The sequence below is a fragment of the Protopterus annectens genome, chromosome 9.part0 (assembly GCF_019279795.1).
Source record: "Protopterus annectens isolate FY-2018-M chromosome 9.part0, PAN1.0, whole genome shotgun sequence".
Lineage (NCBI taxonomy): Eukaryota > Metazoa > Chordata > Ceratodontiformes > Protopteridae > Protopterus > Protopterus annectens.
This window is the reverse complement of record NC_056743.1, coordinates 807342858-807365837: the sequence shown is the minus strand read 5'-3', so window position 1 is coordinate 807365837 and position 22980 is coordinate 807342858. Positions and strand designations below refer to the sequence as shown.

Sequence of the window (22980 nt, the reverse complement as noted above, 5' to 3'; positions counted from 1 at the left end):
GGATGTGGGAGGAAACCCACGCGACCACAGGGAGGACATGCAGACTCCACACAGAAGGCACCCCAGCCGAGGATCGAACCAGAGGACCTCTTGCTGTAAGGTGGCAACGCTAACCGCTGCACCACCACAGCCACCCACATCTGTATATGTATATATATATATATATATATATATATATATATATATATATATATATATATATATATATATATATATATATATGTGTGTGTGTATATGTATATGTGTATATATATATATATATATATATATATATATATATATATATATGGTTTACTATTGAAATGTCGAATGGCACTACATCGACTGTACTATAGTCGAACACGGAAGTTCGAAAATAGTAATGTCGACGTCAAAAAAACAATCTAGGAATGGTTTTAACATGGGTCGAGGAAGATGTTCAGTATTATTCAGAACTACAAACATCTCCCCTACCTCGACCCATGTTAAAACACAGTCCTAGATTGTTTTTTTGTCGTCGACATTACTATTTTCGAACTTCCGTGTTCGACTATAGTACAGTCGATGTAGTGCCGTTCAACATTTCAATAGTAAACCTATATATAAAAATATATGTGTGTGTTAACTGCAAGGTTGCTAACCTTAGAGGTAGGAGAATACTCCCTTATCTCCAAAGTACAGCAGGCTTTGATGATACTGTATGTCAGTTTTTGCTGCCATTGTACCATCTAGAAAGCTGCTGATTTGCAATTGTCTCAGTAGTTCTGACCCTGCTACAGCCTTAGGAAACCAGTCATTCACCATCTGTTCTGCAAAATGCTTCCCACATCTCTGAGCCATTGATTTTATCATCAAGTTTTGGTCTGTTGTTACAAATTTTTTAATAAGTTGTTTCACACTTTGTTTATATTTATTCTCTTGAGCTGCATGCAATTTTTTTTTTATTCATTGCCACCAAAAGTTTCTGTCAGTTACCTTATTTATGTTTGTGTATGAAAAGCTGTTTTTGTTTGTATTCATGACTTCTTGTATTTTGTAGTATCCCAGTGGCCTTTCTTGATTCTTACCTTAGGCTATCTGAGATGTAATGGGACTACTTCATGTTTGTTTCCTCATATATTTTCTCCTGAATTTAAGGTGCCATGTTATAGACTATTCCTCAGATCTTTCCATGCTGCTTCTTATTCATTCTATGCCGTTTTGTATCAGTCCTGCAGCACAACTTTGTGTTATCTGGAATGAGCTACTACAGGAGGCGATGGCGTGCCTGGCAGCAGGGGATTCAAAAAAGATTATGATGTGCAGGGGAAAGAGAGTGAAAGTGCAGAAAGATGGGAACTGGCTGCCCCCATTGTGCAGCTGCTTTGCACAGTGTTTTGTTTTTCTTTTCTTTCTTTTTATTCCGGACAACTTTTTCATGTATTCATAAAATGTTTATCTAAAAAACAACATTTAGAAAGTATGGAAGGAAAAATAGAGGTTGTGTTATTGCAAGCAGGTATGGAGGGATATAAGCTGTAAAAAAGTTCGTTAATGACAAACACAGAAACATATATGTATATTCCTGATACCTCACGTTCTGCAGGCACTTGTGGATCAGTCCATTACTTCTGCAGAGGCTGAGGTAGTAGGTCGGGAGAGACATATATATGTTGGTGCTATCCTAATGAATGTTTCCATATCTCCAGGCTATTGAAGCATTTGTTTTATTAATTTCATTTTTATGATTTAAATTCTGAAAATTGTCATAGTAGTCTTTCTGTATAACATTTGGATAATAGTGAGTAATGAATAATATTGTTAAACATGTAGCATAGATTAAGGAGTTTTTTCTGCCTGCCTGGTTGACATGGGCATACCAAGACAGTGTAGCAGCTGCCTCATGTTCACTGACGTCCCTCTTCTCCAAGCGCATTATTTTTCTGCGTGCAAGTAATGCATCTATATCAGTCCCCTCACCAGGCTCGACAAGGAGATGATCAGGGTCAATTGTCTGTCGGGTGCCAGAATCCACCACATCACACATGCACTTAGGCTCTCCAAAACAGGTGCAAGCATGACTCTGTCATTGTTCATGTTGGTGTGAATGACTACAGACATACCTCCCTGGACTATATGAAGAGAGTACGAGTCCCAGGCAGGTATGACCCTAGCCCACAGACAAATCTTCCAACATAAAAGATCTGTCAAAAAGCAAATGGAAGGTCATGCTGCTTAATGCTAGGAGCCTTAACCTGAAAATGCACTCACTGGAGGCTCTCCTAGCACTGGAAGATGCTGACATCTGTGCAGTCACGGAAACTTGGTTCAAGGCTGCAGAGAGCACCCCTGCCTTACCAGGTTATACCTCATTTCACACATTCTGACCCCAAAATCAGGTCGGGAAGACTAAGGGTGGTGGAGTTTCTGTTTTCATTAAAGACAAGCACACCTCCAGACTGTTTTGCCAGCATGATGCACTAGAACTTCTCCAGATGCAACCGACAATTGGCAAGACACCTATCCAAGTTATAGCCAGCTATAGACCCCCTGCATGACTCAGGACAACCACTCCAGCTACCTAGACCTACTTGAGTCCATCAAGGTGCCCCCTAACACCCTGATCCTTGGTGACTTGAGCTACCCCACCATAAACTGGGTGAACTATTCCTACTCTAATGCACTCCCCCAACAATTCCTTGACTTCATCAGTTCTAAAGCACTAAACCAGCTTGTCTCATCCCCCACAAGGGGAGATAGCATTCTAGACTTGGTTCTCACCAACATGGACGACCACTGCACAGCACCCATAGTAAGTTCTTCTCTGGTGAGATCAGACCATTGTTCTATCTCATTCAAAGTGTCTATCCTGTCCACCCCACCCCAGCCGTAATCACGCTAAAAAACGTCTCAAAAACTGACTACAGCCTTCTAAGGGATGGTATCAGTAGCTTCACACCACCGCCCCCCCCTCAGAGGATGCAGACAAATATGCTGAACAGTATACCAGTGCAGTAAAGGAAACACAAACTTATGTGGTGGACATCCTGTATCAACAGGCTTTACAACAAAAGTAAGAAGCTGTTGTCCAAGGGTAACAAGGTGCAAATTCCCAATTGGAAAAACTCCCTCCATAGCCTTAACAAGCAAATTAGATCACTAGTGAAAACCTCCAAAGCCAATCCCAAAGCCAATTATGAATTGAAACTAGCCTCCGAAACAAAGGCTTAACCATAAAGCCTTTTTCAGTTACGTCAGAAACCTCCATAGCAAAACCCAGGTTTGTTCCAAATTAGTTCTTAACAGTACCACTTACACTGATTCTATCGACTTAGCCACCCTGCTAGCAGATAGGTTTAGTGCAAACATCACCTCCCTGTCCTCCCCAAAGACCCATTCGACATCCCCGATACTTGCCTCGCACCTCACATCTCCATAGATCGTGTTAAAGGCCCTATCCAAGGCAAAGAACACAGCCTCCATGGGACCTGATAGTATCCCAGGCTGGAACCAGTGAAACACCTTCACAGCAACTGGTAAAATCCAAGAAGCTTTATTGTACCACACACTGGTTGAGCGCTTTCTTCCCTACTAAAGGGACTTCATCAGAACAGTTTCAGTTTTACAGCCCAGCCCTTCTATGTAAAGAAGCACCCAATTAACCAATTAATTATACTAAACACTTACATAAAAAAACTACAGAGACACAAAAACAAGATGCATATAACAATTATGTGTATGCAACAGTTCAAAACATTACATGGCAATTACATATCATATAAATTAATGTTCACTATAAAAACTTTAAAAATATTCACTGAAATGTCTAAAACTAATTATGTTACCCTAAAATATTTTTTAACTTCAAAAGACATGCCATATTCACATTTTCTTTAATACCAGGTGTCTGGGTGGCATTCAGCCTTAACTGCCACCTTAACTCACATATATCTAAATGTACATCCAGTATTCTACCCTGAGGGTCCTTAACCAACTGTTGCAGTACAGAAAACTTAAAAATGTGGTCCTTATTCTCAGATATATGCCTACTCAAGGCATTAGTCATTTTATTGTTTCTTATATCCAATAAATGTTCCTTAAACCTGTCCTTAAATCGTCTACAGGTTTTGCCCACATAAAAGGGCATGACTGGCATCTAGCCACATATACCACATTCTTACTGCAACAGTTAAAGTGCCCTGCAATGTGTATATACAGTCCATTTAGCCTCAAATACTATGGGGTCTCTCCTATATTCATACAACAATTCCCCATTCCACATTTAAAATTCCCCCATTTTCTGCTAGAAATAACCACTCCTTCATTTCCTTCTAACAAATTTTTGAATGATATGTCCCTCCTAAAGACAATCGCAGGAGCAGATCCTACTTTTTGCGCAATACGTTGATCATATGAAAAATTTCCCAGTTACACCTGAGTATTTCGACAATTCCATCTACATCCAAATTGAAAGTGGTAATAAAACTAAGCTTCCTATCAGGCTCCTCCTTTCTGACCTGATAGGCTACCTGACCTCTACCATTATTCCGATCAGGCCTGCCCAAAATGGGTTGGTAAATGCCATCTGCTCTCTTTTTAATCACCTCTTTGGCCACCACTGCCACTAAACCACTAGGATATCCCCTCTTCAAAAATATTTCTGATATAAACTTCACTTCTTCCCTAAATGTGGCATCTTCACTCTCCATTCTAGCAGCCGTCACGAGCCTCCCCTTAATGATGGACTTTTTTTGCACATAAGGATGCCAACTATCAAAATTCAAATATGAATTGGGAAAAGTAGGTTTACGATAGATGTCAGAGGTAAGTTTTGCAGTTTCCTTAACAATCTTTAAGCCCACATCAAGATATGTTATACCTTTCACACTATAATCATAGGTAAACTTTAAAAATTCCACATTGACATTAATATAGTCAAAAAAAGTTTGCAGTAACCCTATACTGCCTTTGCATACAAGAAATATGTCATCCAAAAAACAAGTGTAACACATAATATACTCTCTGAATCCATTCTTGAAGACATATTCTTGCTCCCAGAATGACATCACATAATTTGCAAAAATGGGGGCACAAGCTGCCCCCATGGCTACACCTGATGCCTGCTTAAAGTACTGTCCATTAAAATGAATGTAATTGTTTTTCAGTACAATTTCCATCAAAGCAAGCAACATATTAATGGTGTCCTGTTCGTATTTGCCTGTTTTTATTAACTGATGTTCCAGCCATTCGAGGCCAGTCTCGTGTGGAATGACAGTAAACAAATTACATATATCAATGGTAACCAGTATTTTGTCTTTACATGTACAGATGCTGTTTAACTTTTCTAAAAAATGCCAAGAATCTCCACAAATATAACCAAAACATTCCAACCTTTTGCATAACTGTGTGTCCAAAAATTTACAAGTAAAGCAGGTCTTTCCCCACTTTCCATCTACTATGGGTCTAAACTTTGGGTTAATCAATCCCTTATGAATTTTGGGGATACCAAATATATTAGACACCATAGGGTGGTCATTTCGTACATAATTATACTGTTTTTCATCTAGCTGCCCTTCCAGCACCATGTCCTCCAACCTCAAATCAACAGTTCTATACATATGATTGATTTCATCAATTGAACTTTCCTCATATACTTCTTCCATTAATAAAGCATTCATAGCATTAGAATAATCCCTAGAATCCATAATCACCAAGCCACTTCCCTTATCCGGCTTCATGACACGGATGCTGGGGTCTTTAACTATTTCCATCAATAAATGCTGTTCTTTAGTTAAATTATAGTCAAATACATTCTTTTCTTTCATTAGTTGTCTAATTTCATTTTCACAAACCTTTTCATATATATCTATAAAGTTATTTGTTGGTGGATTGAATGTACTTGGCTTCCTTAAATTACTAACGTCTTCCTGGGTTTGTGTATTAGTAAACCACATTTTGCAATTTAATTTTCGTACAAATAATTTGAGGTCAATAAGTACTTGTGCCACATTACCTCTCCTACTTGGAACAAAGGTTAAACCTTTGGATAACAAATTTGCATACTCAAAGGTTAAAGGTCTACTGGAATAATTATAAATCTTAAAATCACCACTATTATCTGTAATAATATTTGGTACTAAACATTTTTTATTTAGCAAAGCTATTATAACATCAGTGTCTTCCTGTTCATTAATACAATCCATAATAGCTTCATCCAAATGCTGTTCAGTTAAACTGGAAGCCATATCTAAACATTCAGGCATCATATTGTCATTTGGCATACTAAAATCAACAGTTAATTCACTACTATTATTTTCTGGGACCAAAGATTCATGTTGCCACCCACCAGAGGCAACACACAATATTTCTACAGTAAAATTTCGCTGTTCACCATCAAAAAATTGCATCTTACACTCATTACTATTAATAGTGCCATGTAATGCATTACATTCTCCATTTTGGGCATTTTCCACATCAAATAACACATTACAATCTTTTATTCCATAAAACCCGTCCCCATCAGTTTCAAGAGTCTCAATAGTCATTTCGGAAGGCAGTACACTACCCTCCTGCTGGTTGACATCAAAGTTTTTGAATGGACTTACTTCAGAGCAGTCAGAGTCCACGGGTTGCTTTAATTCCATTTGTAGAAGTTCCGACCCCTTTGGTTCTTCAGTCTCACCCCTTGGTGATTGTGTTCCCTCTGTCCATCTCCAAAAAAATGATTTTGTTGCTGTTCCGTTCAGACCGCCGTAATTCACCTTCATTTGGTGAATGCTGCCTTACTTCCTGATCATAATGTACTCTTGCCGATGACACCACTTCCTGCTCTCTCCGATCCATCTGATTGGGTCTAGCATTACTGTTACCATGTTCCAGGGGAATATGGATACGCCCACCCTTTTACATACTCATTGAGATCTCTTTTTAGTTTATTGCATTTTCTGAGATATGTTTCCGAACAAAAGTGTCCACTTTACTAAATATATTGTTATAGTTAGTTAAAAACCTGTCAAATAATAAATCCTTTTGAATTAATTCATTATTTTCATCCAAGGTTTTTGTTAAACTGTCTAGGGCTCGTGTGTTATGTTTTACCATAATTTCCATCAGTTCAATTCCAGCCTTATCAAAAAATTCATGCAGTTCTTTAAGCAAGTCTGAATTCTTTTCAGACCCATTAGATTCTTACCACCTTCAATTTGGATGCAGATGGAATTGTCGAAATACTCAGGCGTAATTGGGAAATTTTGTCATATGATCAACGTATTGTGCAAAAAGTAGGATCTGCTCCTGTGATTGTCTTTAGGAGGGACAGATCATTCAAAAAATTGTTAGAATCAAAAGGAAATGAAGGAGTGGTTATTTCTAGCAGAAAATGGGGGAATTTTAAATGTGGAATGGGGAACTGTATGAATATGGGAGAGACCTCAGAGTATTTGAGGCTAAATGGACTGTATATACACATTGCAGGGCACTTTAACTGTTGCAGTAAAAATGTGGTATATGTGGCTAGATGCCAGTCATGCCCTTTTTATGTGGGCAAAACTTGTAGACGATTTAAGGACAGGTTTAAGGAACATTTATTGGATATAAGAAACAATAAAATGACTAACGCCTTGAGTAGGCATATATCTGAGAATAAGGACCACATTTTTAAGTTTTCTGTACTGCAACAGTTGGTTAAGGACCCTCGGGGTAGAATACTGGATGTACATTTAGATATATGTGAGTTAAGGTGGCAGTTAAGGCTGAATGCCACCCAGACACCTGGTATTAATGAAAATGGGAATATTTCATGTCTTTTGAAGTTAAAAAATATTTTAGGGTAACATAATTAGTTTTAGACATTTGAGTGAATATTTTTAAAGTTTTTATAGTGAACATTAATTTATCTGATATGTAAATGCCATGTAATGTTTTGAACTGTTATATACACATAATTGTTATATGCATCTTGTTTTATGTCACCCACGTCCCCCGGAATCTTTTTCAAAGTTTTTGTCTATTCCTTCTAGCATGTCGACGGATCAGTTGCTAGTGTCCTCTCCTGCTCAGCTGGTGAAAATTTTGAGGCAATGTTACAATTGCCTCATGTACACAGACAACCCTCTCCTCCTCCCACAAAACACAAATACATGCGAGAGATGCAACTATACGGCCAAACTGGAGGCTGAGCTCTCTCAACATAGGACTGGCAAGACCAGTCAGGAGGAGAAGGTTACCACACACACTATAGACCCAGTCTCACATAGTACCATCACAACCTCAAATCATACACATAAACACATCTACCAAAACAGCAGAGGCCACCTAAGCAGACACCCAAACAACCACCACCTCAGAACACAGCACCTGCAACACATAGACCTCACAGTCAGAGTGTCAAACAGTCACAGCCCTTAAGGCCAAACACAATGCCAGACACACTAGTCATTGGTGACTCCATAGTCAGACACACTGACCAGACTGAGTAAGGAGAAGGTCACAGTAAGCTGCCTGTCCGGCGCTATCTCCCGCCACATAACGCAAGCACTCAGGTCTCTCAACAGCAGGTACAAATATGACTCAGTCATTGTCCATGCTGGTGTGAACGACCTGAGACGCACCTCCTTGGACTACATGAAAAGAGACATTGAGGAGCTCTCTGATTATGTAGCCCAGGCAGGTGACCTTGAGCAGTATCCTACCTTCACCAAGAATGATGCCACAGTACAGAGATAAGATGATCAGCTTTAACAATTGGCTTAACCACTGGTGTCATTCAAAGGGGATCCAGTGTCTGTCTGCCTGGGATGACATGCTGGACAAGCCACGCAAGGGACGGCTTGCACCTGTCACCCTGGGATTCCGGATATTGGCAAAGGCTCTATAGTGCCTTTTGGCTCAAATTCTAAACCTACCACCCTAGAACACAAAAAGGAAAAACTAAGGGTAATGCTGCTCAATGCCAGAAGTCTAAATCTCAAAATGCACGAGGCCCTTCTCAATATGGAGAACATCGATGTCTGTGCTGTGACAGAAACCTGGTTCAAGGCTCCTGAGAGCACCCCAGCACTATCAGGTTTTACGCCCCAAAATCCGGACAATACCAAGAAAGGAGGGGTATCCATATTCATCAAGGACACCCACACCTCAAGACTGACAATGCATCGGAGACCATCCAGGTGCAATTAACCATAGGCAAGACTGCTCTGCAAATTGTAGCATGTTACAGGCCACCCTCACAAACTCAGGAACCTCACATGGCCTTCCTGAAAACACTAGAGGGGATAAATGTATCACCAAACACCATCATACTAGGTGACTTCAATTACCCTAATATAGACTGGGAACACTACTCAAGCCCAAACACCCTAGCCCAAAAGTTCCTGGAATTCATAAACTCAAATGCCATGGAACAACTAGTCACCATCCCCACAAGAGGAGATAACATACTTGATCTCATCATCACGAACATGGGAGCACAATGTTCAACACCGAAGTATACCTCACTGGTGAGATCAGATCTGGAGGTCCTCATCCCACCCCACCTGAAATAAAGACCACAGTAAAACTTCTGAAAGCCGACTTCACACTTCTAAAGACTAGTGTGGTCTCGAAAACAGTACTCAAGCCGCTGAATCACTCACAAATGCCTTCTACCAGCACCTGCAGGACTGCATGGATAAGGCAATCCCAAGCAAAACAAAGACTCTGGTGGACCCCAGCCATAAACAAACTCTACAACAAAAGGAGAAAGCTACTACAAGATAGAGCAAAATCCTTAAAAGGTAAGACACCCTTGATCACTATAAGTAAAAACTAAGAGCTCTCATAAAATCATCCAAAGCAAATTTTGAGAGAAAAATAGCTAAAGACTCAAAAGACAACCATAAGGCATTCTTTAGCTAAGAAACCTGGGAGGAAACTCCCAGATATGCTCAGAACTAGTCAGAAATGATGTGAAGATTACTGATCCTACAGACATTGCCAACATACTGGCTGACAGGTTCAGTGCAAACTAAAAGGAGAGATATCTATACCAAACGATTGCAGCCCCCAAACATTTCCAACGCCCAAGTTAAAACTGCTCTCTGCAAAAACACAGCATCCATGGGACCAAACTCAATGAGGAATTAAACCCACAACTAGGACAGCTATTTAATCAAAGTCTTACCTCTGGATATGTACCCAGGGGCGCACTGCAACTGTGGTCCCAAATTACCGCCTATTAGCTTGACAAGCCTTATCTGCAAAGCCATGGAGAGGATCATAATGGACCTCATAAATAAAGACATAGGGAATTTGCAGACCTTGGATCCAACCCAGTTTGGCTTTGTCAAAGGCAGATCATGCCTTTTAAACTTGGTTGACTTTTAAACAGTCACCAAAGCCATTGATGAGGGAAAGGCAGTCCATACAGCCTACCTGGATCTGGCGAAGGCCTTATACAATACCTCACTGGTATCATTGAAAAACTCAGCAGCTTAAATGTTAACCCATACATCACAAGATGGGTTGCAAACTGGCTGAGTGACAGAACCCACAGGGTCAGAGTTGCCCCACTCTTGTTTGGCATCTACTTACAAGCAAACACAGGAGGGTTATGGATGACAAAGTTTGCAGATGACTGCAAACTGGGAGCCATAGTAGAAAACACATCTGACACAGATATCCTTCAGAAGGGTCTCACAGAAACGGATAACTGGTGCCAGAGCCATGGCCTAAAGTTAAATGCCAAAAATGCATAGTCATACCCTTCGAAAACAAGGTTACCCCTAGCTACCAAATAGGTGGCAATCCACTGAGCACAGAAGAAGTTATCAGGGACTTGGGGACCCAGGTTGATTGTAGTCTGTCATTCGACACCCATGTAGCTAAAGTAGTTAGGCAGACCTTCTACATTGCCCACCTTATCATGAAGGGATTTTCATCTAGATCAAGGGAGGTCATGGTCTCCCTTTACTCATCACTCATCAGACCAATGATTGAGTACAATGCCCAAAATGTATCTGACCCGACACTTGCAGCAGCTGGAGAGACCACAAAAGTTCCTCACCAAAAGGATAAAGGGTCTCAAAAATCTGTCCTATGCTGCCCGACTGAAAGAACTCCAGCTCTATTCAGTCGCCACCGCTTGCTCAGAGGTGACCTTTGCCTAACATACAAGGCCATGTCAAACCCAGATTTGATGAATATGCTTCACCTCAAAAAATCTAGATCCACCAGAGCCACAAGGGAGACTTAAACCTCAACGCTGGAGGGATAGATTCATCACCCAAAGACTCCTATGCTGTGGAACAAAATCCCGGTATATGTGAGGCAGAGCACTGGCCTTGTTCAAGAGAAATCTTGACCAATGGATGGGAGAAGGGATTACCTCAGTGTCACTGCTCGACAGAGGCACAGCAAAATAATGGGTATAGTTCCATGGGCTAGGCTTGTAAATGCCCTCGGGCAGATAGCCTAGTATGAACCTATGAACCTATGAACCTATGTAGTTTTTTTTATGTAAGTGTTTAGTATAATTAATTGGTTAATTGGGTGCTTCTTTACATAAAAGGGCTGGGTTGTAAAACTGAAACTGTCCTGATGAAGTCCCTTCAGTAGGGAAGAAAACGCTCAACCAGTGTGTGGTACAATAAAGCTTTTTGGATTTTACCAGTTGCTGTGAAGGTTTTTCACTGGTTCCAGTTGTAGTTTGGAGTTGGAGGTATTATTTAGTATCCCAGGCTGTATTCTGCAGCATCTCCAGCAAAAACTATCCTCGCCATTGAGCACCCTATTCAACCATAGCCTAAGTACTGGCTTCATTCCAGCAGAGTGGAGAACTGCCATTGTCATCCCTTTGCACAAAGGTGGTGTCACTACTGACCATGGAAACTCTCTCGCCATTAGCTTAACAAGTCTGATCTGTAAGGCCATGGAGCGTATTATTATGGACCTCATAAACAAGGACATAGGCAGTCTCCAAGCACTTGACCCCACCCAGTTCGGATTCGTCAAGGGCAGATCTTGCTTGTTGAACCTGGTGGACTTTTTTGAGACTAACGGAAGTTGGAATAAATCCCTATCTCATCAGATGGGTGGCCAGCTGGCTCACTGATAGCACCCACAAGGTAAAAATAGGTGCCACTACCTCCGATAGCAGACCTGACACTAGTGGTGTCCCCCAGGATCTGTCCTGGGACACCTATTGTTTGGCATCTACTTCTCAGAGGTCCAGGCAAAGATAAAAGGTCTGTGGCTGACCAAGGTTGCGGACTGCAAGTTTGGTGTTGTCATTGACTCCCCAAATGATGTTAACATACTTCAAGAGGGTCTCACAGCAACAAATGACTGGTGCCAAAGTCATGGCCTTAAGTTAAATGCAAAAAAAATGTATTATCATACCATTTGTCAAAAACAGGCCCCTACTGATTACCACATTAGCGGCAACTCCCCTAAGCACAAAACGTGTGTGAGAGACCCTGGGTACACAAGTTGGCAACAGTCTCACATTTGACCATAATGTAGCGGCAGTGTCAGAAAAGCCTTTTACTTGGTTCATCTCATAAGTAAAGGGATTGCATCCTGAAAAAAGAGGTTATGACCTCTCTGTACTCCTCCCTCATTAGGCCAATAATTGAGTACAACTCCCCGTTTGGTATGTACCTGTCCATACACCTGCACCAACTGGAAAGGCCACAGAAATACCTCACTAAGATAATCCATGGCCTCCAACACCTGTCCTATGTGGACAGGCTCAAATCACTATCACTCTACTCTGTATTATGTGGATTGCTCAGAGGTGATCTTTGTCTTGCCTACAACGCAATCTCAGACCCTGCTCTGTTAGAGATGCTCCATATATGTAAGTGTAACTCCTCGCGTAGTACCCGATCGAAAGGCTACTAATATGTGACATTAACAAAACATGCTGGAGAGACAGATTTGTCTCCCAGGGGCTGCCCCGTCTCTGGAATACAATCCCCATATACGTCAAACAAAGTACGTCACTGACCTTCTTCAAGCGCAACCTTGATGAGTGGATGGGCAACCACAAATTTGTCCCAGGGGTTTCACCTGTGTCCCTCACTGACAGGGGCGACAGGTGCTGATTGAGGTTTAAAAGTCCACTGCACTGCTCTGGTAATTACATATCTGTAGAACTGGATCTGCTAGGCCTCCAGCTATGTGTATGTATGTGTGTATGTTAGGAGGAGTGGGGTGTACTGTTTTGCCATGTCTGTGTGATTTAGTATTGCTGCAGGGTCACAACAGTCTTGCATAGAATTAACAATTTAATTGGATGGAGAAACAGGTGAATATAGACTTGGCAATATTTTGTTTGTCAATGGATCTGAATTATGCTGTCCTTTAACTGTAACTTTAAGAAAGCCAAATCTTTACCAGCTATGTACTCTTTATTGGCAAGCTATCTTTTGGCTTCTTTAGTCTTCCTTTCTGGTAAATGAAATTCTGCCTCTTGCATTGGGCCAAATGCTTTGTAAGACTTTTTATGGTATTGTCACTGCATTCTATCAAATTGCTGGTATAAGTTAGGAATTTTATTTTTTGCTGTATACGTTTATTACATTTGTTAACTGGGCAACTCACTAATCACAGGCAGCTTGCAGAGCTAACCCAGGATCACTAACTGGTTAAGTAACCAACTTGCGTAGTCACACCATAACTAAATAGGGAATCTCAGATCTAGAGGACACAAACCCTGGTCTACAGGATGAGGCTAATTAGAACTCCATAGCTTTGATCCCTTCTGCTAAATGGCAGCCTTAACCTGGCATGTGAATGAAGTGTACAGCCTTAAATTAGAATACAGAGAAATGCTATGACCGTGTATTAATTCCATAGGGAAATGTTTATTATATCTGCATTTTATTATTATTTTCAGGGTAAACAAACCCCACTTGTGTAGCATGTCATCAAAACCTCAGGGCAGAGGCTTCACTTCATTGATTACATCAAAACTCAAATATATCAGCCTCCAGTATGAAACATTTTTAAAGAGAAGATTTCCACGATTTTATGTGTTGCACACTACTTTTATGAAAGGTGAGTTTTCATGTTGATACTTTTTCTTTGGAAATAATAGTAAACTTAATTTTGTTGAAATAATTTCATGTTTATTTTTTTTTTGTATGTGCTTTGATGAGTACCCTTTAGATACTTTGTTGTTCCAGGTTAAGCATCTTTAAAGACCCAATAGAGTTTTTAAGTAGTTTCAAAATTTCATTCATTCATTCTCTGATATCCACTTTATCTAGTTCATTTTCACAGAATAACGTAACCAGAGGCTGTACTAACATTCAGTGTTTGCAAGGTGGAAAATCTGAAACGGGACAGAATACCTGTCTCTCGCAGAGCTCTCCCTGAAATAACTCAGGTTCTCCAGCTGCATTTCTACCAATTCAGCCACCCATTCCACTCCTAAAACTAAACTGTGAAATAAATGGACTGCAGAACAACTTCAGACTGATAACATCTCACCACTGTAACTTAATCCATTTCTGTATTGGACCACAGCAGAGATGAACAGGACAAATCCAGTAAACAGGGTATAACAGTGGAATCTGCTTTGGTGAGGTGGATATAGAACAGGCAGGCACACAGAGAGGAAAGAAGTGAGCGGTGGTTGGGTTCTGAAGAAATATAAGTGCAGAGTGGTGTGCTACAGGGGTTTGTATTGGTGCTAATGCTGTTTTTTTCACAGAAGATGTCAGGCTGTAGCGGAAGTACACTATTAGCTTTTGATGCAGATGTTGCAGAGCTAGGGTTGGTAGTTATATATGCTGGTGCAGATCTCCACTTAGACCTTTAGAGGCTATGGAAAACAAATGACAGGAGAGGTTCTCTACTAAGAAAATCATTGATACACTTTGCAGGAGGAAATCTGGAAGGTGTAGAGAGGATTGGGAGATGGAATTGTGGAAAACAGTAGAGGAGAAGGATCTAGCAAATATTGTTACTCCTCAGCTTAACCAGTCTGAGCAATGTGAAAAACAGTAGTGAAATCCTGTAGGAGGCAGAATGTTTAGCTGGAGAAGCAGACATGAAAGAAGCTGTGGTAATCTTCAAATCTAAAAGGCCCAAGTAAAACTACTCCTGGAGTGTTGTCACTTCTGATGGCCACATAAGCTAAGGCATAAACTGTTGGAAAGTATACAAAGAGAGCTTCCAGAATATAGAGTAGGATGAGGAGATGCAATTTTGTGGAAAGACAAATGTTTCTGAGTATGTCTGTTTTGAGGACTAGTAGATGGACTGCAGCACATCTTCAGACTGTTAACGTCTCACTCAAATATTAATGGCATACATTTGGGGACTGGGATTCAGGATTTGAGACGAGGGGGCACAGATGGCAGCTAGAGAGATCAAGATACTGAATGTGATCTAAGGAAATGCATCTTCACAGTAAAGATGGCAGAGGCATGGGCTGCCTTGTCATAGGGTACTGGAGTGTAAGGTGACATGTGGGTTCAGATGACAAAGATGAGAGCCTCCTCCTGACTCACTTCCCTGTGTCTAGCTGTGATTGCTGTTCTCATCCTGCCACATTCAGCCTCATCTGACCATGTTCATGATTCACGCTTTCTTCCTGGCAGGAGTTGCAGGCTGTCAACATTTAGACCCAGGCTTCCACACCTGACTCTTGCACCCATTTTTGAATGCTTAAACCCTGCAGGTCCTGTTGAAATTCTGAGACCTGCATTTGTAATCCTCAGAACAGCAATACTGAAGGTGTGAATGGTGTGTAAACCTGTATAGAAATGTTAAGTCTAAGTTTGTAATAACTCAACAGTATTTATTCATCTTTCTCTGAGGTACAGTGATCTTAGAGGTAGTGTGTGTGTGTGTGTGTGTGTGTGTGTGTGTGTGTGTGTGTGTGTGTGTGTGTGTGTGTGTGTGTGTGTGTGTGTGTGTGTGTGTATGTATATATATATATATATATATAAATAGCAGGGATTGGCGCAATTTGCTGTTTATTTGTAAAACTGAACTTTATTTTTTTAATAGTTACAGGACTGTATATTTGCAGTTGTTATATGACGTTCATAACATGATACGTACCTCCACCATGCCTGTCCATGAGACATGCTGCTTCTCAGCCTATTTCCATCCAATCTTGCACTGATTGGAGCTATCAGTCTGTCAGTAAAAAGAGCCCTTTCCCAACTCCCTCACTTTACTTGAGTAGTAGGTGCATCTGCTCACCCAAGGTCAAACTCTCTCAACTGTATGCCTCACCTAGTAATGTCAGTGATTGTCATCTACAGCACCCCTTCCCCCATCCCCAGTTTAACAGTGATTGGGCCTGCAGTCTCCTGCCATCTGTCGGGACGGTGATTGAATCTACTTTCCCATTGTGTCAGAAAACAGATTACCCCCATTCCTTTGGAGCACACCCTCCATGGTGCATAGAGGGAGACTGAAATGCTGCTTCATCTACCTGCTAACATGTAGTGCTTATGACAGTAAGAGATATGGAGATTCTAAGTGAACTTCAGCAGCATTACACTGGGTGACCAGGTCAGTCTACCAGGTCAGTCTACTTCGCCAATCATATTATGTAGTACTGCCTATTACCATCCCCTCAAGTAACACATCCAGACCCCCTTTTCTGGGACAAATGTGCAGCAGTTGACTTCAGGTCTAGCCTTTGTAATGCTAGAAGTCGACCTTCATGAACTGCAGCCTGTATGTTATTTCCTTGGTGCTTTCTGCTATCCTGTGTATAATTTTTAATGCATCAGTATCTGAAGTGGGGCTGGGTGTATGCACCCATTGTTCCTGCGTATTGAAACCCTATTTGTGTTATCACGTTATGGTATTATTTATAGGTGAGAGAGTGTGTTGATCTTCAAGCCATTACAGTTACTAACTTATGTAATTAGACTGAATTTTCTTACACCCAGCAGGATGTACGTTTGGTTGAAATAAGAATGTAAAAATGCATAGTGTGACAAGTTAATAAGTATGTACTGAAAACAGGTAAAATAAACCTTTTTATGCTATACTGGCAGATGTAAGTTTAAGACTTTTGTTTACATTCCTGATTGATTTTATCTTTGAGATAACTTAAGTTTGGTAACTGAAACTCCTCTGTATTTGTTGTGTCCTTTCTGCTTCAGTAAGGAATGTTGCTTCATATTTACTCTTAATTACAGGGGTTCGGTCATTGTTTCTTGATGCAAAAGAAGTAAAGCGAATAAAAATTATGATGGCCGAACAGAATTTGAACCTAGAGCAGCTTCCTTACAGGGATATGGAGAAACTAAGACAGGTAAGAAACTGTTTACATCATAGTGAACCTCTTTTAAAGATATATATGGTGTCTGCTCTGGTTTCACACTGAATTTGAAATGCACTGAAATGAACAGAGCTTTTGTTGTCCCTTTCAAACAGTGGCAGTCACTGAGTAGAGTAAGGATGCCCCTTTGCCACACACAGGGACTGGTAGACAATACAAAGAATTCAGTAGGCCTAGATGCTCCCTATGTTGTAGTGTTTTGACATATTTTTTTCCCAAACATCTTTATTAAATTTACACATATGACAAAGGCAGTCTTACATTTATATAAATGAAAAACATACAAAATATATAACTTTAGTTGCAAACACTTTACATCACAGACCCCACTGAAACAACAGTAGTTTTAAACATTATACATCACTTATAAACCATCCAGTCATTGTCAGTTAATCATTATGTAGCTCATTCACATCCTGCCTCTTAAATCTCGTTCCTGCTCTGCATATATTGTTCCCACAATTCCCATTTTTTTCCTATGTAGTTTGCTCCTTTCCTTTTCTAAAGATCCCAATTCCGGTTGTTTTATCTCTTGTTACTATATGCACTACTTCTAGTAAAGGTGGTCTAGACTTTGATTTCCATTTTCTAGTAATTGCTTTTTTGGCAGCCACCATAATTAGACTCAGCAAGGCTTTACTATGTCTAGGCAATTCTAATGCTATAGCATAACTCAAAAAAATCATCTCCCCAGTCAGTCCAGTCTGCTCACAGAGCAACTCTGACAGAGTGATCTGCAGGAATTACAAAAGTCTGCCAGCTTATCACACTTCTGAAAAATATGATAAGTAGTCCTATCTCACCTTCATTCTTTACATATGGGATCGGAGCCGATCCTCTGTTCCAACTTGGCCTATTTACAAACTGGAAGGCTTCTGGTTGGCTCGTGGCTAGGTAGGTATCCCATGGTGCACCAGTACAATCCCCAGATCTCGTTTGCCACATCGACAAGTTTGGTTGTGCTTCTCTTTGGCTCTGGCTAAGTGTTTGCATATTTTCAACTTTTTTCAAAGTTTCGTCACTGTTTAGCTTACATTAGATATTTAGTTCTCTTTAGTTAGATCGTTAGTGTTTGTAGTATTCAATTAGCGTAGTATAAAGTTGTTGTCTTATATTTGCGCCATTTGGTGCAATTTTTGGCCTTTGGCCGTTATTTTCTTCTTGGTATCCCGTGTACCAGGCTTACTGTTTGGATTAAAGTAGGCGCTTTTTGCACACTGGTATTCTGTGTGTGTAAGTAGAATTTAGAGGTTTCCGCATGCTATTTAGAGTTATTGGATTGCTGTTAGCATCGTTTTGCTAATTTTGTTGACAGAACTTTGTTCTGTTTGCCGTTTTGCTAATTTTGTTGACAGAACTTCATTCTGTTTGTTTTGCAGTTGACTTGTACTATTATTGTTCTCTACTGTTCTGATGACTGTGCTATTCTCCTTTATAAGTGTGGGGTCTGTTTAAGTTAGAAGACCCTATCCCCTCTTTCCCGGGCTAGGTCCATTTAAGTTAGAGGACCTAGTCCTCGTGGTATCTTCCTTTTCAGCAGGGCTAGGCCCGTTTAAGTTAGAGGACCTAGTCCTTCTCCTCCTTTTTCTTCTCTGTGTGCATGTGTGCTATTGATTTGAGAATGTCTAAAGAAAGAGAGTAAGGAGCATAAGCCATCTGGCTTCAAATAATGTGTTAAGTTCTCCCAAAAGATGTCCTTAACGGATGGTCACGGTAATTGTGTTTACTGTTTAGGGGCCATCCATTTGCAGGAGACCTGTTTATTCTGTCATGCCTTTAGTCCCAGGGTGTTGCAGGAAAGGAAGAATAAGTTAATTCTAAAAGGTCTTCTTAAACCTTCCTTCGAGGAAGACTTGTCTAGTTCCTCAACATCCTCCAAATCTGCTAAAGAAAAGCCTAAATCTGCCAAGAGGCCCTCCCCGGCATTGGCTGGTGTCTCGGAGCCACCTCTTAAAGTTGCGAAAACTGTCTCATTGGCTCCACAGACCTCAGAGCCAACTGCAAGTGGCATTGTTGTTGTAGGGTCGGTTCCAAGTTTTTCGGAGTCGACCGCTGAGACTCTTGAGACTACTTCTTGAAGCCGGTCTATGGACCCTCTACCGGTCTCCTTGTTAGTGAAGTCTCCTGTACCTTCGAGATCTTGATCTCCTACCATGTCATCCAGATCTTCCAGGAGTTTATCGGAAGATGATGTGGAGAGGGTAGTGCTGAGACTTTTGAAGTAATCTGCTTTGCCTAAATTGTTGGCTCCTACCCAGTCGGCTCCGGAGCCGCTCGAGCCCATTCAGTCCTCTGTGTACTTTCCTCCTCCGAGCCATGCTAGTTTTTTGGAGCTGGAGTGCTTGATACCTCCGGTGGAACTCTCGGCTCCAGCTCCTATTGTGGCTGTTTTGTAGCCAAGTTCTTCTCTGACACTTTCGGTGCAGTCCGTAGTGTCCAGGGGTCGAAGCTCTTCGGTCGGCCCAGACAGGGATGCTTGGAACCGAACTTCTTTGGTTCCAAGTCTTCCTCTCTGTGTGTCGGCTAGGGTGAGTTTGGACCCTGCATCTATCTCGGAGCTGATGGCTCTGGCGCCGATTGCATCCTCGGTCTCCTCAGAGCCAGAGAGGTCCTCGGAGCCGGAGAAGTCGGCTTTCGAGATGATGAGTGTGCGGTCCCGACCATCAGCTCCTACCGGGGGTACTGTCACGCTTACTCCCATAGCACCTAGTTCTGTCTCTGCTCCTACTCCCTCCAGTGGTAGCAGAGACCCATAGCCTCAGGAGCCACCGGCCGGTGGCCCCCGTTCTTCCGAGACCTCCCCGGAATGTCCTTCCGAGGAGCCCCCACAGAAGAAGACTTGTAAGAGGAAGCATGTCGACTCCTAGGATGTGTCTTTGGCATCTGACACTGACCTCCAAGAGTCGGAAGGGTCCCCCAAGTCATCCTCTGATGTCTCCTTCGTAGACATCCTGGAGATTCTTAAACAGAGGTGCGACTGGCCCACTGTCACCCCTTCTGATGAGAAGTCGGTGTACCTGAAGGCTTTCGGGTCTCAACCTTCTGCCTCTTGGGTGTCTCCACCTTTCGACGAATTGATGGATTTAGTTAGTCGAAAGGTGTGGGATACTCCTGATGCCGTGGAGCCAGTTACCAAGAGACCAAACAAGTTCCTTTCTTCCCCTCCAGGAAAAGGCTTTTTATCTAAAGGTGTGCCTGTAGATGCCATGGTGGTGGCGGCGGCCACTAAGAAGGAATTAGCTGAGACTTCTTCTTCTGTTCATCCGCTGAATAAGGAGTCTAGAACGATGAACAGATATGCGAAGCGTATCTTCTCTTCAGCGGCATTTACCCTTAGATCGCTGAATTACCTTACTCACTTTACTAGGCTCCAGAGAGATCTCCTTAAAGAGTTAGGAGATTTTATACAAGGTATGTGTACTGAGGGAGTCCCTGACAAGGTTTCTGCCTAGTTGTCCACCTTGACCTCTGTCGTTAACTCCTCCATGCGGCTTATTTCATATGCGGCCAGTGGTGCGAGTAGGGCAGCGGGTTCAGGAATTTCAAGTTGTCATACCTGGATGCGTTTGTGTAACTTTGTGGAACTGTTTAAGTCTACCTTTACCAATGCCCCATTCGACGTTTCCTCATTGTTTGGATCCAAGGTAAAGGACACTTTCACCTGGTGCGAGCAAGAAGGAAAAACACCTCAGCCGTGACAGTATGTTTTACTGTTCCCTCTAGACCATACCCTAAGGGTCAGAGGGGAGGTAAAATGTGGTTCAAGAAGTCCCAGAGGTTTTTCCAGGAAGCACAGGGTGACTCCTCCTTCAGAGGCAGAGGAGGAAATGGTAGATGTCGCCCTAGAGGCAGGGGCGGTCCGCAAAACCAGGGAGGTCACGATTCCTTTCGGGCCGGCCTTACCAGCGCTCCTGATGTGGGGCCCGACTGTGCTTCTCTGGGGCCGGTCGGGGTCGCATTTCTTTGTATCCAGAAACCTGGCTAAGTATCACTCAAGACAAGTGGGTACAAAGAATTATTACCAGAGATTATGTAATACCCTTTTCTCTTCCACCTTTTGTTGCCAAGGAGATCCCAGATGTTCCACCCAATCACAGGGATCAGGCAACTGTGGAGGTCAACAAGTTGCTGTCAAAAAGAGTCATCCAAACCATCCCAGCAGAACAAATAGGATTCAGAACTTACTCCAAATTCTTTTTAGTGCCAAAACGTACAGGGGACTGAAAGCCCATTCTGGAGCTCAGCAAATTAAACAAATCAGTAAAGAAGAACAAGTTCCGGATGGTAACACTGCAGTCTATACTCCCGTTGTTAGGTAAAGACAATTGGATGTGCTCAATAGATCTCCAAGATGCTTATTATCACATCAAAATGGACAGGGTGTCAAGGAGTCATCTACGCTTCCGGCTGGGAGCCAGTCATTTCCAGTTCTGTGCTCTGCCCTTTGGTCTCGCCACAGCCCCCAGGGTGTTCACCAAATGTATGGCAGTAGTGACAGCTCACCTGAGATGTCGAGGATTCCAGTTGTTTCCGTATTTGGATGACTGGCTCCAGACCACCCCCACCAGGCATCTAGGCCTTCAGAGCAGGGACAATACTATTCAGCTTTGTGCCCAACTCCATAAATTGGGAAAAATCTGCCTTATTGCCCTCTCAATCTGTGAATTTTATAGGCGCAGAGATAGACTCAGTAAACATGGTGGTTCATCTTCCTGCCGAAAGGGCACAAAACCTGGTGTTTCAAATTCACTTTCTTCTTCCCTTGTGAAGGGTCAAAGCCAAGATTGTTCTACAGCTCCTTGGGACCATTGCTTCCACCATACTGTTAGTGCCACTAGCCAGGTTACACATGAGAATTCTTCAGTGGCTCCTGTCGTCCCAATGGTCCTTTCAACACCTTCCATTATCCCATCACATTCTACTGACAGAATCTTGCAAGAAGGACCTCCTTTGGTGGACATTACCCAATCAACTGACCACGGGCTCTTCAGTTGTTCCTCGCCAACCCTTTGCCACTGTGACCATGGATGCCTCACAGGTAGGGTGGGGGGGCATTATCTAGGCAGGACTGTCCAAGGCACATGGCAAGACCACTAGGCCCACCTGCATATCAACATTCTAGAGATAAGGGCGGTGCTTCTGGCATTGCAAGCACTTCACGACCTTCTTCCTCTGGGGACTATTGCAATACAGTCAGACAACATATCGGTAGTATGGTACATCAGCAAACAGGGCAGAACCAGATCTTACCCACTCTATCGAGAGGCCATGCGAGTTTGGGAATTGGCAGTATCTTCCTAGCGCTGTCTGGTGGCGATGCACATTCCAGGGACAACCAACGTGATAGCCAACAAGCTCAGCCGGGCGATTCTGATGCCTCACGAGTGGTTTCTGAAACAGGAAACAGCGGAACAGATTTTCCGCAGGTGGGGACAGCCTTGCTGCAACCTCTTTGCCAGTCCAATCAATGCCAAATGCAGCAACTACTTTTCCCTCATTCCCCCTCTGGGGGAGTCACCCAGAAACGCAGTTGTTCACAATTGGCCCCTGGGTCTCCTGTATGCTTTTCCTCCCTTTCCTCTCATTCCCAAGGTGATTCAGAAAGCGAAATGGCTGGGAAGCAAGTTGATCATCATTGCTCCTTACTGGCCTGGTCAGGTTTGGTTCCCCTTCCTCGGGTCTCTTCTCCTGGATGATCCTTGGATTCTGGACCCAGTTCCAGACCTGTT

At 42.2% G+C, this 22980-nt stretch overlaps 1 protein-coding gene across 1 annotated transcript in view; it reads left to right on the top strand.

Annotated features, from left to right (window-relative positions):
- The window catches only part of LETMD1 (LETM1 domain containing 1), a 223222-nt gene that overhangs the window by 22630 nt on the left and 177612 nt on the right, over nt 1-22980 (top strand). The window contains exons 2-3 of the mRNA XM_044083454.1: nt 13835-13995; nt 17109-17224. Of these exons, the coding sequence (XP_043939389.1) occupies nt 13835-13995; nt 17109-17224 (277 nt within the window). The remainder of the gene's footprint in view (nt 1-13834; nt 13996-17108; nt 17225-22980) is intronic.